The sequence below is a fragment of the Carassius carassius genome, chromosome 8 (genome assembly GCF_963082965.1).
Source record: "Carassius carassius chromosome 8, fCarCar2.1, whole genome shotgun sequence".
In the NCBI taxonomy this organism is placed as follows: domain Eukaryota; kingdom Metazoa; phylum Chordata; class Actinopteri; order Cypriniformes; family Cyprinidae; genus Carassius; species Carassius carassius.
The window spans coordinates 14,611,496-14,632,262 of NC_081762.1; the positions used below are offsets into that span (position 1 = coordinate 14,611,496).

A 20,767-nucleotide genomic window follows, 5' to 3' on the forward strand; every position below is an offset into this window, starting at 1 on the left:
AAACTACTGTGTTTATATGACCTATTTAACTATACAGTCTTACCATAAGTGTTGCCAAAAGAAATCTTATTTTTGTCTGTTTGTCAATCACCTTTAAAAAAGGATGGCATGTTGGCAGCTGCCATAGCATGGATACACAAATAAATAAAAAAACACCTCTCTCTCTCCACACACGCTCTTAACATTAGCACTGAATAACCTTCCTTGGTATAAATTTATCAGGAACCTGAGTAAAGCCGGTTGTGCCAGCTGGACGCTTCGCCATGTACAGAATGTGACAGGGTATTGAATGAGACATCAGTTTAGTGTCAGCAGGCACTGCCACAGGAGTGACTGTGTGAAATCTAGGGATGCAACATTCATCGAATGAGGCTGGAGAACAACACTCCCCATGCATGTTTGGACTTGACTGGAAATGGCAAACTTTCTCTCACATTTCCTGAATGTACAGTATATTGAATTACAGTGACCCACCAATCAAACATTTAAAGGCTTTGAGAGTGATTGTAGCATAATCACCTCCTCCATTCTAATAAAATCTAATTAGCTGGATGCTAATCAAATTTTTTGCTTAATTATTGTTTTTTTCCAGGAAAAAAAGGAGAGATAAATAAGCACATCTTTCATAGGACCAGTAACCTTCAGCCTACTCTGTAAGTATTTCCTCTGAGAATGAGACATAATGAAGTCACTCAAAGCCTTAATAAACAATGTGAACTAATGCAGATAAAGAGAGCTTTCCCCCCACACACCTCATTTAACTCAATCTGCTGAGCAACAGGCTTCAGTCCTTGACTGAGAAAATAATGGCACCACTGTAAAAAAGGGCACCACCTTGGGAAAATTTTGAAGTTCAATGTTATGTAAAAACACAGCACAAAACAAAAAACAAACTTAAGAAAAAAAAATGAAACAAAAAACATGACAAAAATAAATCCAACTTATTAAAACAAACAAACATAAATAAAAGAACTAGATGAAACAAGTACCAAAAAATACAAATAAAATAAATAAATAAAATAAAACAAAACAAACAATTAAATGGAAACAAAAATCTAAAAATAAATTATAATAAAATCAATAAACAAAATTACTACCAAAACAAACAAACAAAAAAAGTTATTTTGAATCGCCTTAGAAAAAGCTAATTGTATAAAACTACACAAAACTAGCTAATTTATTTCAAAACAAAAAAAGATCTACTGTATATGTTTCATCCTGGAAGGACAGGGCTATCATACTGATACTTAAGTGAAGCCAAGACCTGAGGCCACAGTCCACTCACAAGTACTTAACAATCCATTCTAAATGTGCCCTCAACTAGCACTTAGCAGAAAGGCTCAAAAGGCATTTCCTCTTCTTCCACCTAATTCACCTTATTACCACTAGTCAAATGAGTGGATAGTCACTGAAGTGGAGTAGTATGGGCATGAGAGGGAGAGCCATAGCTTGAGCGGAATTTAAAGGTGGTGTGGGAAAAAGAGATAATACCCTGCTGAAGCATATCGTGGAATGGAGAATGATAGCTAAATAAATATTGTTTTAATGGGGCATAATTTACACACTCCACTGACGCTAACCAATAAAAACAGGCTAATGGGAAACAAGCAACACTGCAGTCATTAGCAAAATAAATGAAAATGTTGAGCAGAGAGTTATATTTAATAAACAATTTTGGTACAGTAATGGATCACCACATGATTTTCAATATAAAATACGGGTCCTGAAGCAAGCATTCAAATAGCATAACTAGCTTCCATTCTGAGAAACAACAGTCCTGGGCAAATTTTCATATCTCCTGATTTGTTTAAAGGAACTATACTATTAAAGTTGCATCCATCTCAATCCTTAATCTATAAATATTGAGGATTGAAACATATTGTTTTAGCCCATGTTGTAAAAATCTTAAATATGTTCGCTATTTATTCACTGGAATATATGTGTACAGTGGTGCGAAAAAGTTTTTTATCCCTTCCTGTTTTTTACATTTTTTTTTTGCATATGTGTGACACTTAAAAGATCAAACTAATTTTAATATTGCACACAAAGATAACCTAAGCAAATACAAAATGCTGTTTTGAAATAATGATTTCATTTATTAAGCGAAAAAAGCTGTCCAAACCTACCTGGCACTAAGTGAAAAAGTAATTGCCCCCTAAATCTAATAACTGGTTGTGCCACCCTTTGCAACAGCTGCAATCAAGCGTTTGCGATAGCTGGCAATGATTCTCACATCGCTGTGGAGGAATTTTGGCTCAATCCTCTTTTTCAGAATTGTTTTAATTTAGCCACAGTGGAGGGTTTTTGAGCATGTAGACTGTTCAAGGTCATGCCACAGCATCTCAATCGAGTTTAAGTCTGAACTTTGACTTGGCCACTCCAAAACCTTAGTTTTGTTTTTCTTGAGCCATTCAGAGATGGACTTGCTGGTGTGTTTGGGATCATTGTCCTGCTGCAGAACCCAAGTGTGTTTGAGCTTGAGGACAACAAACTGATGGCCGGACCTTCTCCTTCAGGATGTTTTGATCGAGTGCAGAATCCATGGTTCCATCAAATACGGAAAGTCATCCAGGTCCTTAAGACCAGACCATCACACTACCACCTGAATGTTTGACTGTTGGTATGATGTTCTTTTTATGAAATGCTGTGTTGGTTTTATGCCAGACACACACACCTTTCAAAAAGTTCAACTTTTTTCCCATCAGTCCACAGAATATTTGCCCAAAAGTCTTGGGGATAATCAAGATATTTGTGGGCAAATGTGAGACGAGCCTATATTTTATTTTTGTTCAGCAGTGGATTTTGCCTTGGAGCTCTCCCATGAATGCCGTTTTTGCCCAGTCTCTTTCTTATTGTTGAAACATGAAAACATGAACGTCATTCATTTATTCATACATTTCAATAGGCTTATTCGTTCAGGAACCGCTGTGTTGCTCGAAGATGCACAACAATTCTGCTGTCACTTTATAGGTAATACTTTTGTTGGAAAAACTGAGGAAAAACAGAAAATATTCTGTTTAAAATATAACACAATATTAACTTCTTATTTACTAAACTGTTGTATAAATCACTTTTAATCTTGTGATATTCGGGACAAACAGCACTCCTGTGATATTGCTCTCACTGCACGTGTGATCGCTTATCATATGTTATAAATATAAGACAAAAACACATACAGGGGCATTTCATGGGAAGTCGTGGCCTAATGGTTAGAGAGTCGGACTCCCAATCGAAAGGTTGTGAGTTCGAGTCCCGGGCCGGCAGGAATTGTGGGTGGGGGGAGTGCATGTACAGTTCTCTCTCCACCTTCAATACCATGACTTAGGTGCCCTTGAGCAAGGCATCGAACCCCCAACTGCTCCCCGGGCGCCGCAGCATAAATGGCTGCCCACTGCTCTGGGTGTGTGTGTGTGTGTGTTCACTGCTCTGTGTGTGTGCACTTCGGATGGGTTAAATGCAGAGCACAAATTCTGAGTATGGGTCACCATACTTGGCTGAATGTCACGTCACTCACTTTTTGCCCTGCATAATATTTGTCAACTATAAACTGTATGAAATGTAAGATGACGTATAGGTCTGGAGTCCGGCCCAGTGCATTACCTGTGTTAAAATATTTAAATATATATATACAGGTGCTTCTCAATAAATTAGAGTGTCGAGGAAAATTTAATTTATTTCAGTAATACTCATGTATTAAATACATTCAATGCACACAGACTGAAGTTGTTTCAGTCTTTGGTTCTTTTAATTGTGATGATTTGGCTCACATTTAACAAAAACCCACCAATTCACTATCTCAACAAATTAGAATATGGTGACATGCCAATCAGCTAATCAACTCAAAACACCTGCAAAGGTTTCCTGAGCCTTCAAAACAGTCTCTGACAATCATTGACACCCTTCACAAGGAGTGTGTCACAAAAATTCAAATATTGAAGTCCTGCAGACACAAAGAGAGTATTTTCAAAAACAAAACAAACAAAGAACTAAATGAAAATAAAACCAAACAGAATAAAATTAAACAAAACAAAAAAAACAAAAAAAATTAGAAAAAATTACAAAATATAATACACAATATATACAGCCACATTTTGTTTAAAATTTTATTCAAAATGAAAAACAAAATAAAATACACAAATATATAATTAAATAAAAACAAACACAAAATAAAAGGATATGTAAAACATTTCAAACCAAATCACACTAAAAAAAGGCAACTCAAAGCTGGAAACACAGTTCAAGGTTTCACTCAACACTGCTTACTGGAAAAGTGTCTACTATAAAGCATATATATTAAATCATTGCCTTGTCATCCAGATGTGGACAGAACCAAATATCTGTAGTTTGTCTGGGGCCTACAAATCTTTTTGCTACAAATCTACTGTGCAAATCTGGCATCCTTCATGCTGCATATCCTAAAACACTTGATGGCCCCTATGGTCAGCAGCTAGACTTGACAAGGTCATGGCCACCACAGAAGAAAAATCAATGACCTACCAGGATAAGAGGGTCCTATCCCCGTTGGATTTATGATCGCTGCATAATTTCTTTAAAAGCACAAAAATGCATTATTGAACAGCGTAACAGCACTATGAACACAAAAGCATTTCTTACACACGCAATTCAATCCTGCAAGTCTACATGTTTGTGCCGAGGGAGCGCAATTTTTATTATATATTTATTTTCTCAAACTGTACACCACTTTGAGGGACCAAGCACCAGTTCTGGACAAGCTGTTATTTCTGGCTGACTACTTTAAGTTGAAGAATGGGTAAAACTGCAAAACATACTGAATCCTAAAGGAGATAAAAATGCAGGGCTGTTCACTTTTCCCTCTAGTTCTCTCGCCTCCATATTTTCCTTCTCGTTTCGCTACGTCCATCTCTTTTGTGCTAAAGCAGCCAATACCAATTCATATTAAGCTGCAAAGCTGTTTCCATTAAATTTGAAAGAAAGAAAGAAATTAATTCATAAATAGGGAAGTCATTTAACAAAATGAGACCTCATTTATTGCTTAATTTGTAGGGTGAGGTTGAAGCGTGACTCGGGGGCTGTTCGAGGGATGAAGATGTTTTCCACTGAAATCACTGCTCTTCACCTCTTCAGTTTGAAAGTGTTTAACAACTCCTGGCACCGTTGCCCCCATTTACAGTCCAAGAACCTTTGTGAAGCTCTGAAAGCCCTTGTGTTTGCTCAGGGCCTATTAAAAACAGCATGCAATTTTCTATATGTGGTGCTGTGGAAAACAAATGCAACTAAAGGTCAGCTTCGGCCTACTGCATCCTAGGCATCCGCTCATGTACATTACATATGTTCACCTTTGACCCCTATCTCTTACAAACATCACGTCAACACTCTGATAGCTTGTAAGTTTAGCCTCCAACAAGACATCTTAATCTGGGGTGAGTGCAGGGGTGATAGAAAAAAGAATACTGTCCCATGCATAAACGTTTTACAGGCTACCAGCCATTTGTGTAGAACGTCTAGCAGTGTCAACGGTTCCTCTCGTGTCCTAGCAATGACTCCGTGTCATAACCAAAGGAATTTGTGCCAGTATCAGCAGCAGGTGTCCTTTTGGTTTGCATGTAATGCTCAAAATGCTTTTCACAGATGTAATTTGTGATTACCCATCCAAATCAATATATATATATATATATATATATATATAATATGTGTGTGTGTGTGTGTGTGTGTGTGTGTGTGTGTGTTAATAAGTGTAAGCCAGCTGTTGGTTACAAAGATAACTCCATCCAAATTGTCCTTTACAGTGTTTCAACTTCATGGTCAAAATATTGACCATGTCATATCATTCCCTATTATTTAATTTTGAAGGCATGCTTAAAATTTTAGATAAAGAGTGTTCAGCATGAGATCAAAATGAAAAGCATGTTTGAGAAGCTCTTCACGACAGTTGTGCAAAAAACAAGATACCATGAGAGACACATTGCCTCCAGCAGCCTCACAGGGCAGAGCTAATTAAGTGATTACATCCCTGTTTAATCGTGGTCTCAATTTAATTATCAATGTGCTACTTCATTTCCCTGAGCCATGCAGTATGGTTCTAATCTACAGTTAAAAGTTCCCATTATCGCAGGGATATATTCGCAGGCTAATTCAGACATTTAAGAGACTCTGGCTGAAGTACACTATAGCAATTAACTGGAATTTGTCATAAAAGTGTATAGACACTAAATAATTAATCAGACATCAACTTACATTGATGCCCATGTCATGATAGATGTTCTCGGATGGCACATTCAGAAACCAATGCCATACATTGACAGAATTTACATCACCCAAATGCCACATGACCAGGTGTTAATAGAAACAGAGAATTAGACACTGGGAGTCTAAAACTTGAGAGCAATAACCTTGACACGTCAGGTATAACTCTTCACTGTGTTTCATTCATTGGACAGAGAGCTTATATATTATTATAAGAATGCTCATCTACATTTTAACTGTGTTGCTCCAAAGTGTTCAGTTTCAAGAGCTCTTATGCAGATGTTCTGTGTGTGCCAAAATATTTTCCTAAATCTTTAAATTTGTCTTTTAAATCTGCCATAAATGCAAATGAAGTAACTACCAATAGTAAGATGTTTTTGTATGTAATTTTTGAATGTATTTATATATATATATATATATATATATATATATATATATATATATATATATATATATATATATATATATATATGTGTGTGTGTGTGTGTGTGTGTGTGTGTATATCCATGTATAAAGATCCATTTATATAATGAAAAATATGAATAATGAGTAAAATATAATTCTGGAAAATATTTACTTTCCATTAGGTATAGAAAGCAAATATCCACTGTACTGAGTACTATTTGACGTATAAACCCAGTTTAATAAAATAATTATCAATCCCATGATTTTATTTTTCCCATGAACTTATTTAGAACTTATATTATAAATATATGTGTGTATGTGCTTTTAGTAAGTATGAGTGTGCGGGTGAGAGAGGGAAAGAGTGAAAGAGAGAGAGGAGGAAGAGGGAGAGAAAGCTCAACATAGATGGTGTAAACAAATAGTGGCAGTGGCTTAGAGACCGCTATACTTGTTTAAATTACACCGGGGTGAAACACGCCAGACCAGACATCTTCTCTTCATGGACAAAAGGAAGGCTCTTTTAGCAGGTTGACCAAAAGTGATTTACCATTTAATAAAGGTACTTCACGTAACACTTACACTTACAGAAACAGTTGCTGAGACTAGATTTAGTATTGAAACTTTAGTGACTTTCTGACTCACACTTCACATACTTTACATTTAAAAACGGCCGTCAAAAAAGAGTTAATAGATGTTAAAATGTCTGTACATTTTTACCAGTGTTAATTTTTGTGTTTATTGTATTAAAGTCAACTTCATAAGTATAAAATACAAACAGACGAAATCAAATCTATAATTTTATTTAAAAAAATACAGATGTTCTCAGAAACATCTCACGATTTATCTTATAAAACTTTTTTTTTTTTTCTGTGAACCCCCTGGTCTTGTTTTAGGAAAATCACATTCTGTCTGGCTCCACTCTGATATCCAATGCCCACTTTCCACGTGCTAATCACGGTGGATAAAATCAAGTCCTACCCTACATTTTTTGTCATTGAATATCCTGTTTCACTTAGAAGTATGTCATGTTAAAGTAGTAAAAGTGTAAAAATATATATATATATATTGGCACCAAATCACGTTGACTCTAAAGTACAAAAAGATGAATACTGTCATTTGCAACCCATACTTGTTCAAATAATCAAAATATACATATTTTTAAATCAAACTTGAATTGTTCACCCTGAGGCTGTGTGATTTTAAGTTGTTTTGGAATTTGCAATTAAAACTAAAAGCACTCATTAGAAAAATCAGTGAATTAATTCTGTGTTGTGGTTTTGAGTGAGGGAGATGAATGACAGGAGGAGGTATGACAGACTCTGATAAGCTCCCTTCTGCTCTCAAACTGTAAGAGAATGGAAGCGATGTCTATCTCTGCTTTAATGGCTCACTATGGGTTTAAAACTCAGAGGATAAAAACCGCCAAAAAGGGCCTTCTTAAGAAAAATCACAAAACAGCTTACAAGAAATAAATACATTGGAATGTTCAACACTTTAAGACATCAAACACCTGCCTCCTTTGCACAGGGCTAAAACTACAGTCATAGTCATAGACATCCATAAATGACCTCTGACGTGCCTGCCTGCAGGGAACAACTTTTGACCAGTCAAATACAAATGATATAGTGGATTATTTTAGAATAGGGACCATACAGGACTCTCAACCAAAGAGAAGTGGGCTAATAACTAACTTTGAATAAACAAATGTCGAAGTTAGCATGGTGGAGTACTTGCTCTACATCTCTTACTAAATATTCGGCCCTTTAAGTGGGCAAGACAATGAGCAACAATGAATAAAACATTTAATAATGTGCTGTATTAGAGCATCCCAAGGCATTTTATAATTTCAACCAAGTTAAAGCCATATACAATGCATCTGTAAATGTCAAACAGGTGCTCTCCTATTCAAGAAAACTTGATTTGTTAAAAGAATGCAGCATGGGAATTTAATCCAATTCTGAGAGATGAAAAGCAATCTTGGCTGATGCTGAAATTATATTGTCTATTGAAAGGGTCACCTAATAGGAAGATGTCTCAACTCAGCTTGTTCAGAATTAGAGACTACCACAACGAGTGTATGGCCGGTGGGCCATTTATGTGGGCAAATTACGTTCCACTCATTAACTGTTTCTCTGAGGTAATTTATCAACACTTCTTGCTTAGCTTAAGATTTTGTAAAACAAAAACTGAATGCGAAACAAAAAAAGTGCAACCCAAAATTGTGGGTGACTTACATGAAGGCATGATAGATGAACGCCCATCCTCTGGGTCTCTCCAGCACGTTGTACAGGTAGTTCTGTAACTTCCTGTAGCGTTTGCTGGAGGCAGAAGGGGTCGCCCTCGGGCCCGGTGGCACCGGCAGCGGTGTGCCCAGTAAGCCGGTGCGGTGAGACGGGTGTCCACGCTCTGGGGTCGACGGCTCGCTTCTTTCAGTGTGAACAGCTGAGAGAGCCACAAACTCAACCCGCCTGTCATCATTGGGTGCAGGGGGGGCCAGCATCCTAATGCCTCCGTTATTTGAAGGGCTACCCAACATTTTAGTGTTGACACAAGCAAACTAGTGCACCATTTACAATGGAGATTAACCGATATTGATCTTAAATGATTATTTGTATTTGTTTAAGTGTCTTACAGCTGATTCGCAGAACTGTTCTTTCTATTTCAAATTTTTAACACAATGATAGCTATATAATGATCATACTGCAATAAAAATACATTCTTTTTAATAATAATATAATTAATAATAATTCATACTGTGATTTTGTATTATTATTAACAATAATAGACTTCCTTAAATTTAGTTGCAAAGATCACCATTTAAATTAAAATTCAAACTTAATCTTGACAAAAAAAATATATGGACACTTCAATTAAGAATTAATATCTGTAACATACTAAGTTGAATAATTTATGCAAATAACCATAAAAAATAAGGCTATTTTAGAGACCTACTGGAATTTATCGGTGGGCTCAACCGATATGGCTCCTTACGACCGATAACTGATTAAGTAGATATGATTACACCGACAAAAAAAAGATCTCTAATAGCATATACAGTAAAACTCACTCTATCAATCACTTTCGAACAAAAAAAAATATTGTTGTAATCAGAAAATGAAGAATATAACAGTATTCGGACATTTAAGTCAATTACTAATTAAATTTAAAGACATGTAATCCCTTTAAAACATCCCGCAAGTGAATAGGCAAAACGTGGCTTACTCAGGTGAAATAGTTGAAAAGCCTCGAGCGCGTCTACATGTTATAACTGTTATTTTAAGGTAACTATCCCTAATAACAAAGACACATTCATTAAAGCCCTGACTCCACATTGATATGAATATTTCAGCTCAGTTTTCATCTTAAATCATAACTGGACAATGAGCACTTCATGTTGAGACGCTAACGTGCGAATTAATTACTCAAAAGTTTTGGAATACATCCAGCAGCACAAAAAAAGAAGCCCAAAGCATCTCATAATTCAAGTTTTCCTGTCTAAGCACACAGCAAAAAATGTTTAGAAGTAAACGACATGCCCGGTTTTCCATCTCCGGAGCGCGATGCTCATTCCGGTTCTTTGGGGGGGAGCGGAGCCGGTCCGTGAGAGATGAATTCAAAGTCGTGCCCGTAGTTCGGTCATTTCAAGACTGTCCCAAAAGTCCGTGACATATCATAGAGCGGTGTAGACGGAGAGAGTGCGTAACCGGCACGTGCTGCGCGCGGCGCGCTGTTGATGAAAGTGAGAGCAGGATAGATGCGAGGAGAGGGAGGGATGACTGGCACCGCCACCAAATTTAGATAAACGGATTATGTTTTCTGTTTTCTCTCAGTACCAAGTCACATCTTTTCCGAGATTTCCACTGAGGTGTTCGGCACGACTAATGTAGATGCTACGCCGGGGTTTGGCTCAGACACATGCTTTAACAACGATAAAGCGCGTGACCCTTGTGCAAACGCTCACTCAGTGAGTCAACTGTCAAAACAGAGTTGCTTTACACAGCGTGCGTATTGTGGCGGTTTGGGGAGCTCTGGCTCCTCTAATAAAGACTCGAACATTCTAAAAGAATTTAACAAACATTTGAAATAAGACTTACTGTACCAAAAAGTCAGTCATGGCACGTTAAGCTGAGGAGGTAAGTACTTTTCCTACGATATTTTAGATTTATGAAATGAATTCCTAACACAAACTAAAACCTTTTGTTTAAAAGGTCAAATTATTTAGGCTACTTTACTTTCTGTGACGCCAAATGACAGATTTCGAAATAAAAATATACCCCCACTGTAATTGACAAACTGTGCAAACATCAAAGATTTATACAAGTGCATGCTGGATCAATGTACTTTTGTGGAAACATGCACTCAGTCGTATGGAGAGAATCAATCAAAAGGCCATCTTGTTGATGTCAAGGCCAAGATTAACCCTTTGGAACAGGTGCTGGGGATGTGCTGTACAGTATTCTAAGCTCTGGACATGTGCTTCAGTAAATGCCAATATTGTTTGCATGTGTCACCTAACCATGAGGACAAAAGTAAAATAAGAATAGTAATAGTCTCTCATCACTCTGTTATACTGCAGTAAACTATGGTTATAAAAGTTAGAGAATTAATGCCAAAGGTATGTGGGTGTTGATGGCTGACGATGGAGCGAAGAAAAGGGACATCAACAATCAATACCTTGCATTTAGTTTATGTAATTTTATGCAGACCGTCCTAATGGCTTCGGCTGCTGCTGCTTTAGAGCAATTGTGGAATGCATTAGTCTTTTGCCTCTTAAGCCTTATGCTTTATTTCCTGCATGCACTCTTGTGCAAGTTTGCAACATTCTTTTAAAGTGAACCCCTTGTTTTTATTTTGAAATTAATGACATTTCAGTGCACATTCATTTACCAATTATTTTTAAAGCTTTGGAATTAAATGTGTTGTGCAAATGAGCGAGGGTGAATAAATGAAATTATTAATTTGTTTAACTTTTAAATGCATCCACCCATTTAGTCAGGAAAGAAGTGTGAAAGTTTAAAAGTGTAAAAGTTTACAAAGATCAGACATTTCTAAAAATGTTATGGGTTACTTTCCAATTCAGGTGAAATTTTCAAAAGGGGAAAAGCTAGTCTGGACACACTTGCATTCCTTCAGCTCTAACAGTAGAATATGGCATCAGCAATGCCAAAGTCATGGGTTAGATTCCAAAGGAATGATCAAACTGACAACTTGTACACCCTAAATGCAATGTAATTTGTCAAATGCATGAATGTAAAAGTAATTATATCCTTAAAACTTTAAATAATAAGTAAATAAACAATAATAGCAATTAAAATGTAATCAATCAGTGCAGATATGATTGGTTAATTATTTTCATGTAATATCGGTCAACATTAAACATGGAGTTTCTATATACTTCTCTTGAACATAAGACATCTGCAAGATGCATGACAAGACCGAGCTCGGTTTTACTTAATCGCATATCATTTCCTAAAATTTTAGACTGTTTAGTCCTTATTCAAGTGTAGGTGACCCATAGCAACCTCATAGGATTAACTTCAAACGTTTCACAAGAGAGAATAAATCATGGTCCACCTACTCATAAATGAATAGAGCCCCCTCTTAACGCCAGCAATCAACATGAAAACCGACTGATACAAGTCCTAAACCTCTCTCCCAGAATTCTGATGACACATGGCAGCTGGGCAAGGTCAGTGGACACAGGAGAAATTCTCACGATTCTTTTGAGGGCCAAATGTCACTGCTGAGACAAATCTACTGAAAGACATAAACACCTTCTCGCTTTCCTTTGGCACATGGGTGCAAATAGACAACAAATGTGATGAGGGAATATGGGAAAACTTACGAGCTCTTTACACATAAATACTCACACTCACAGGACACATTCACTCACGTCCTAGAAAGCACTGTGTTATCCAAAACTGAATGCCCACAGAGGGACATTAGGAGAATTTAAAAATACACACACATCAGCAGGACTGGTAAGACCTCAGGCCCTCACTTCCGCTGTGCTCTGTAGAACACGGGTGCTCAGCATTGTTTCCCACACCAAAAATATTGTTTGGCTTATTAAATTGTTTCTTCTTCATTGATTTCATCAATACCTTCTTTTTTACAGTCAACATAAAAAAAACAGATGTTCTACAATTGGTCTTGTAGATGTCAGGTAAGGTTAATTGCAGTCATATGAGTTTGTACAATTTCATTTGTGTGATCTGCTTACACCCCACTGATGCTAGGTGCTTAGACACCTTTTCATATGCTTTACTAGTACTATTTTTTTTTAAATCACCCATTCCCATACATATTACATCACAAGAATTAATGTAAAATATGCACCTTGTAGAATAGTTGTTTTTCCAAATTTCAATTCAATTGCATCTGTTACGAGCAGATGTGCTCACTTTGCGGCATTTCGAGTTTCAAAATCATTTCGCAAAACAATTGCTTATATTGATTAGAAGCTGTTTAAAGGAAAACGCCACCATTTTTCCATATTCCACTATGTTCTTCCCTCAACTAAGACGAGTTGATACGTACCTCTCCCGTCTCAGTGTGTGCACTTAATCGCTGTAGCGCGTGGTGCCACTATGCTAGTGTTTAGCTTAGCACCATTCATTTCTTAGGATCTAAACAGGGATGAATTTAAAAGCCACCAAACACTTCCATGTTTTCCCTATTTAAAGACAGTTACATGTATAGTGAAACAAAAGTATGTATGGTGACACAAAATAAACAGTAGCGGATAAAAAAAAAAGATATCTATAATGTATGGCAGATGACAACTTTGCAGCACTTAGACCTCAGCGCAGTAATATCATCAATCCTGAAAAATCGCCACTGTTTATTTGTGTCACCATACTTACTCGTGTAACTACTCATGTAACTGTCTTTACATAGGGAAAACATGAAGTGTTTGGTGGCTTCTAAATTCATCCCTGTTTAGATCCTAAGAAATGAATGCTGCTAAGCTACACACGCGCTACAGCGATTAAGTGCACACACTGAGACGGGAGAGGTACGTATCAACTCGTCTAAGTTGAGGGAAGAACATAGTGGAATATGGAAAAACGGTGGCGTTTTCCTTTAAAGGCCTCCTTCCTCCTACCACTAGTAAACCCCAATGCACTTTATTAACTGCTTTGCAATGAAACAGGAACCCAAAAATAATAACAAGAAGTTCAAGAACAGTTCAGAACCATTAAAAAAACATGGCATAAGGCAAAAACAGCCCAAAACAAATTCAGCTCAGAAAAAAACCAAGCTGTTTTAAAACAATACTAGAGCAAAGACAAGATGTGAGAACTTTTACAAGCACATGGGAAACAAGCTCAAAAGACACATACACAAAGAATAAACAGGACTAATGAACAGCAACCAATAACAAGACAAGACTAAAGAATAAATCAATAGAAGAGGAAGAGGACATTTTAACAATGGCTGAATTCGGAATAGCATATTATCGTATTTCAGAATAGTAAGAGAAATAGAAAAAGTATGCTATTCCTTATTCAGCTAATGACTGGAAAAAGGAAGATACAAAATAATGAAATGAAACATAATGATACAAAATCCTAAAAACTTTGCACAACCAGTTATGTGGAATTTAAGATTATTCGGACTGTGACTAGACAATTACTTTTTACAGAAATTATTTATACATCAAATTATACTCTGGGTCAGATAAGCACAAAAGTCTGGGGCTTGACTAGAACATGCCTCTTTTAAACTAACTTCCAGATCCATGACTTCCTTTTCCAAAATGATGTCATGACTCATGTGCAGCCCAGAGGCTGGAACAGAAGCATGGTTGTATCTTCTGCTGAGCAGGACAATCTGGTGTGGTTCCAGTACCTTGAATGAAAGAGACCTTTTTAAGGACCTGTGAGGGCAGAGACACCTTCCTCCCACCCAAATACAAGGTCTTTTTGTGTCTAAACTCCTTGACCTAGCATAGAGCACATCTGTAAGGCAGTGTCCACCAAAGAGTTTTTTTCCTGAGGCTAGCATATTTTTGGAAATTTTTTTTTTTTACGGACTACAACAATATTAACATGAAAAATGCTTGGAGGAACATTTCATTACACATAAGAGCTCTCAAGCACTCACAACTGGGCGTTGTCAAAAAAGTAGCTGGCTTAAAATGTTTTGGTGGACGCACAAGCTAAGTTTAAAATGTCCTTATATCACCCTCCTCATGTTTAAAACATCGATTGCATGTACAGAACATCACAGTAGAAGGAGTTTGCCTTCCAGTTCCTGCCCACTTTTGTCACCTCAATCCCCCAAACATTAAGGCACCTGAACAGCGCAGAACTCCAGCATGTCCATAAGAGTCTGGACAAGGGTTGTGTAGCTCCAGGCTGCCTCTGAGATTACTGGTACAGACATTGGTGCAAATTGTAAGGAGCCAAAATCATAAAGCTTTGATATATAATAAATATAATAAATGGGTCAGTCATTTACAAATTCCAAAACTGAATGGAGCACAAGGAAAACATGGATTATCCTCAATATAACACAGCACTACTATGATTCCAGTTCAGAGTCCAACAGTTTAATCCAACAGTTATTTACTTTAGTTTACTGAAAATAAATGCACAAAGCTCTTAGACCAATACCTCTCCCTATAAAATACAATGGTTTGCACATACACAGAGTAAGAAAATCCAGCATGTTGAAAAAATGATATATCAATATTATACTGGTTATCCACTAAAATACAAGATTTTTTTTATTTATTTATCAGTATATAGTTGATATTATTAGATATTTAATCATGGATGCTTACCCTATTTTGCAATAATTAAATGTTCACTTAGATTGAATTGTTAAATATGTTTAGCAAATCTCAAAATGAATATCCACTTTTTACTGAAAATGTTTTGATGCCTAAATTCACTTGTAATAGAATCAGTCATTTATGGGTTATACTTTGTAAAATCAACAAAATGCCCAAGTTATATTAAATACTATTGACGTCTCTCTAGTGACATCTGCTCTAATAATGTTTGCGTAAGTACTGTATGCATTTAAATAAGGTTTTATTATTATTTATTTATTTATTATTATTATTTTTTTCTGTAAAGCTGTTATACAAATAAAGTTAGGGTTAGGGTTATTCAAATTAATTGAATAAAGACTGTTTTATACCTTTCAAGGTAGACCAAGCAGTACTAAATCAGTATGAGAGCTCAGTAACTGAGGGTCACGTAATGGAATTTAGAACCACGTCCAAAGTTGAATCCTGATCCGGTGGGTTTCCCCTTTGATATGATGAGGTGTCTAAACTATCAACACAACGGCTGTGCCAAGCAAACAGCTAGAAGTGCTTTCTCAATGACAACAATAGGCTGGCACAAGGTGACTGCCTACAATAATAAATATAGCTGCAAGCAGCAATTACGGGGCCAAGCACTCCAGCGGAAATTTGAGTAGCTAAGCATGGCATGGAGCATCACACGAAGTGCAACAATGAGCAATTAAAGCAATTTCAGGATGATTGTATTTGAAATGGTTGAAAAATCATAAATACAACCACTAGTAGTAAGATTAAATGGTTTATCACTTTTGACCAACAGGTGGCGCTGTAATCAAACCATTTTGGCGTGTTCTGTGAGAGATGACAATGTCACACACAAAGTTTGGTGTCAATATGCCAAAGCATAGCAGAGACACATGGTGAAGTGTCATTTTGGCATGATGCCTAAAATTTGACGCGGTGGTATGCGAAAACGGCTTCGTGTATCGACAAAAATTCCATAACATTTTGTTACACATATTGTAATGTGGAGTCAGAGACGTTCGGATCCAACTGCAGTATGTTTAATAAGAGATAGAGCTGGGCGATCTATCTAACGATATGATCATGCGCATCTAGTCAGTAAATCTGTTTCCGTGATTAGTGCTAAATCGCCATCACCTGGTTTCAAATGGAGTGGCACTTAATAGACAGAGCAGTAGATCACTGACAAGCTACACAATATCGTGTTCATTATCGAAGGCGATTCATCTGCAATAATGAACGCGATATTGCGTAGCTTGTCAGTGATCTACTGCCCCCCCCCCCCAAAGGAGTGGCTTCCAGACGCCCCTAACTAAGATTAATTCAAAGTTCAGGTGGGAGGTGGAGTGTTGAGGCGGAACAGGGGGAGGGATGGAGGAGCAAGAGGAGTCCAGCTGGACCCAGGCCACAGCGTTAATGGCCCAAGGTGGAGCTGACGGTGGGAGGTGCCATGGAGGAGGAATGGCCGCCGACTCCAGGGGGCCGAGCAACATCGATGGAGCAGTTGGAGAAGGAGCCCAAAGCGGAGACGGAGATCCACAGAGCCAGGGTGACGGGGAGGGTCAGGAGGTCCTAGGCGGAACATATGGCTATGGCGACTGATGCAGAGTTGTGGATCCGGAAGGCCGTGGTGGAGCCAGAGCAACAGAGGACTGAGGTGGAGCCGAGGGGATGAAGGAGCCTGACGGAGCCGGAGGGACGAGGTGAAGCCAGAGGAGTGAAGTCCTGAGTCATAGGATGGATGATGCCAGACCAAGGTGGAGCCGGAGGGACGAGGGAGCCAGGCGGAGCTTGTGAACTGCCAGGCCACAGCTGAGAGGAGGAAGCTAGGAGCCATGGTGGAGTCGACGGGTCAACGGGCTGAGGTGTCCAGGCCTCGGAGGCTGAAGGTGTAGGTGAGGGAGATTCCGGCCATGCTGGAGGATGAAAGTCCTGTGGAGTTTGCACCGCAATGATGGGCTGAGGACGAGTAGAGGGACTGCCAGACGACAGCGGTGGAGGAGGCAGGAGCGGGTGGGAGGGTGGGCAATTTGGAGAAGCAGCCACAGGAGAGCAAGTCTGGTCAGTTAGGACTGAAACAGAGAACATAAACAGGTTAATGACAGCCTCTGTGGCCGTGACAGGACAGGCGGTGAGTTCATGGATGGCCTCCGTGGCCGTGACAAGACAGGCGGTGAGTTGGTGGACGGTCTCCATGGCCGTGACAGGACAGACCGTAAGTTCGTGGATGGAGGCTACTGACACCTCCGAAGGTTCTGCAGCAGTTGCTGCCACCTCTGGATGTTCCACAGCAGTAACAGTCTCCTTGACAGCAACACAACAGGCTGAGAGAACATTGCTGGGTGCAACAGACAGGATGAGACAAGGCTCTGGAAGTTCAGCTGAGACGTGACGAGGCTCTGGAAGTTTAGCTGAGACGTGACGAGGCTCTGGAAGTTTAGCTGAGACGTGACGAGACTCTGGCAGATCAGCTGAGGCGTGATGAGACTCTGGAAGATCAGCGGCGACTTGACTTGACTCTGGCAGATCAGTGGCGAACTGATTCTGGAAGATCAACTGTGGCTGCCATTTCATGCTGGGGCGCTGGATTGGCGGCCATCTTGTGCAGAAGCGCTGGGCTGGCATCCATCTTGTATCAAAAATATCATCAGGCATACCTTGTCCATGTTAGACAAATGGGCCAACTCAACAAAGTCCATCACATAGTCCTCGATGGGCCAAACTCCTTGACGTAGACACATAAGTTGGGCTACTGGATTCATGACTGACCTGGATGTACTCCTTAAGGCTGCTGGATCCTGGTTTGGCGAAGTGTTCTGTAATGTGGAGTCAGAGATGTTCGGATCCAGTTGCAGTATGTTTAATAAGAGAATGGTCAAACAGGCAGGAATCAGATAGCAGTGTCAGGTATGTCATAGATATCCAGAATCAGTAACAGAAGATCAAGATCAAAACACGACAGGAAACAAACACAAGAAAACACTCAGAAATGCCAGACATAACTAAACAAGACTTCGCAAAGACCGAGAGTCAAAACACAGTTTAAATAGGTGATAATGGGGAACACAAGCTTTACTATATCCAACTTTAAAAAATGCATAGACATATATTTTCTTTCTGCTGCCAAACATTTGCTGCAGCAGAAGTGTTTATTCCTGCTTTGTAAGTGCATTTAAATGTATTACATTTTTAATAACGACACCTCTTAAAGGGTTAGTTCACACAAAAATTAATTATTATTATTATTATTAAAAATTGTCTTTGATCTTGAACATAAAGTGTCACACGGCTCCGGGGGGGGGGGGGGGGTTGTGGGGGGGGACCATATTTAAAATGAAATAATCAATTTAATCTAGCTTGCGCCAACAGTTGTACGCACTCCACAGTTAATCACAAAACTTTGGTTCAAACTCTGAGTTGGGATAGAAGGTTTGTGAGCCCAGTCAACTTGATCTTAACAAGGTTGGCTTTATCAGGTTGTCAACTCAAAACTTCCAACTCTGAATTTGTTCATCACGCTTCATTTCTCATGAAGAAACTCAGCAGCCAAGACAAACAGAATTAATAAATCCAAGTCATGCTAGGATTAGGTACAGATATTCGCTAGGCCCCATATCTCAAATATTAAGATCCAATCCATACTAATTAATCCAGTAATTGTTCACTGCATAAGACAAGGCATTTTTACAAAGTGAAGTTATGGCCTCACACCACTTACAGGAAGTGTAGTCTTATTTATACTCTATAAAGGCTTTCAGAAACATTTTAGAATAACACTGAACGTTAGGATGAGTTTCTAGCCATTGCTCTGACTGCACATCTGAGTCTTTCTACTGCTTTCTCTGTTCTCTTATAATCAAGCCTTCCTTTCAAGCTGTAGGCCGGGTAAGGAATGCCTCCTGACCTCCCAAAGCTTTGCGCTCATTCTCATTCACAAACCCGTGACTCAACCGTTTCATTTTTTTGGTATTAAAAGTAAAAAGCCGAGACGGAGGTTATTTTTTCTTTTTTGGCGACATGCTGTTAAAAAATGCAAGCACTCACGCCATTGACACATACCGTAGTAGCGAGCGATATCTTGTCGCGTGACAAATGAACAAAGCCTCAGAAGGTAATCTACTAATCACAAATGAAGGTGTTCTATTAATCACAAATGTGCCTACAGTGATTGAGCACTAGTCAGTTGGAAATGGCGCCACCGTGTGTTAAAAATAAACACTGCCACTCTCCATCAGAACAGGAACAGAACGTTCAACTGTGACGTCAAACCTAGAGGCAAATCTGATGTACTCAGTGTTAAAAATAAATGTACTCAAAGGTAATAACCTAATGAAAACATTTCTAAATAGCCTTCATTTGGTAGAATGAGACTAGGACATGACATAAGATGAGTTAAAACCTTCATCTCAAACCACCAGGGGGGTATTCCAGAAAGCAGGTTATGTGACATACCCGGGTATGTTTAAGAGTAAGTAAATGGATAACCTCAACTTTCGGTTCCAAAAACGGAGGTAACTTTCAGGTTATGTTAGTTGTCATAGCAACTCACTCTCTGAACATAACCTGCTCCAGAGCAGGTTATGATCCACGATTAGTTCACTTCAGCGAGCCTTCAGTGGGCGTGATAGATACCGCACAACATATGTATATATATATATATATATATATATATATATATATATATATATATATATATATATATATATATATGTTAATGAGGAAGCGCTAATATAAGTAATAAATAAGGTAATATATTATTCTAATATGATTATTTCTTTTATTGGCATATATAAGAGTTATCTGTAAATTATGTATTAAGAGGTATGTATAAATTATAAAACACTATGACAAGGTAATGTTTAACTTATATATATTTATATATTTTATTTATTATATGTTATATCTCACTGCATAGAGTGGCATTTTTCTATAATGTCTAAATTCTAAATCAAAATACATATCTGATATGACTTAATGTATAATTAGCATAAAACAAACAATATAATTCACATTCTCAAGTATTAAAGATTAAATGGAAAAAAATAAAAATGATTGCACCGCCATCAATTAGGTGGAGATATGCTCTAAGCATGTAAACAACTAATTAACAAAAGAAGAAGAAAGAAACAGCATGGCGCGTGTTTTCTTAGCGCCCGTTTCTATAGTGACTCGTCGATTCGTCGCTCTGTTGAGAATGTCTTGAGTCTTAACCAGGAACATACTCTGAGTTGAATTAACTTACTCCCGGACGAGTTTTTGGAACCACATACGTCGAGTAAGCAAGGTTTGGGGTTAATCAACCGAGAGTTCAGGTTTTAGTTCACAGTAAGTTAACCCTGCTTTCTGGAATAC

The 20,767-nt window shown here is 38.1% G+C and overlaps 1 protein-coding gene across 1 annotated transcript in view; it reads right to left on the reverse strand.

Moving 5' to 3' along the window:
* Positions 1-9,307, reverse strand: part of LOC132145387 (potassium voltage-gated channel subfamily KQT member 4) — a 53,039-nt gene extending 43,732 nt beyond the window's left edge. The window contains exon 1 of the mRNA XM_059556379.1: positions 8,865-9,307. Within this exon, the coding sequence (XP_059412362.1) occupies positions 8,865-9,166 (302 nt within the window). The 5' untranslated portion in view covers positions 9,167-9,307. The remainder of the gene's footprint in view (positions 1-8,864) is intronic.
* Between the last annotated feature and the right edge of the window lie 11,460 nt (positions 9,308-20,767).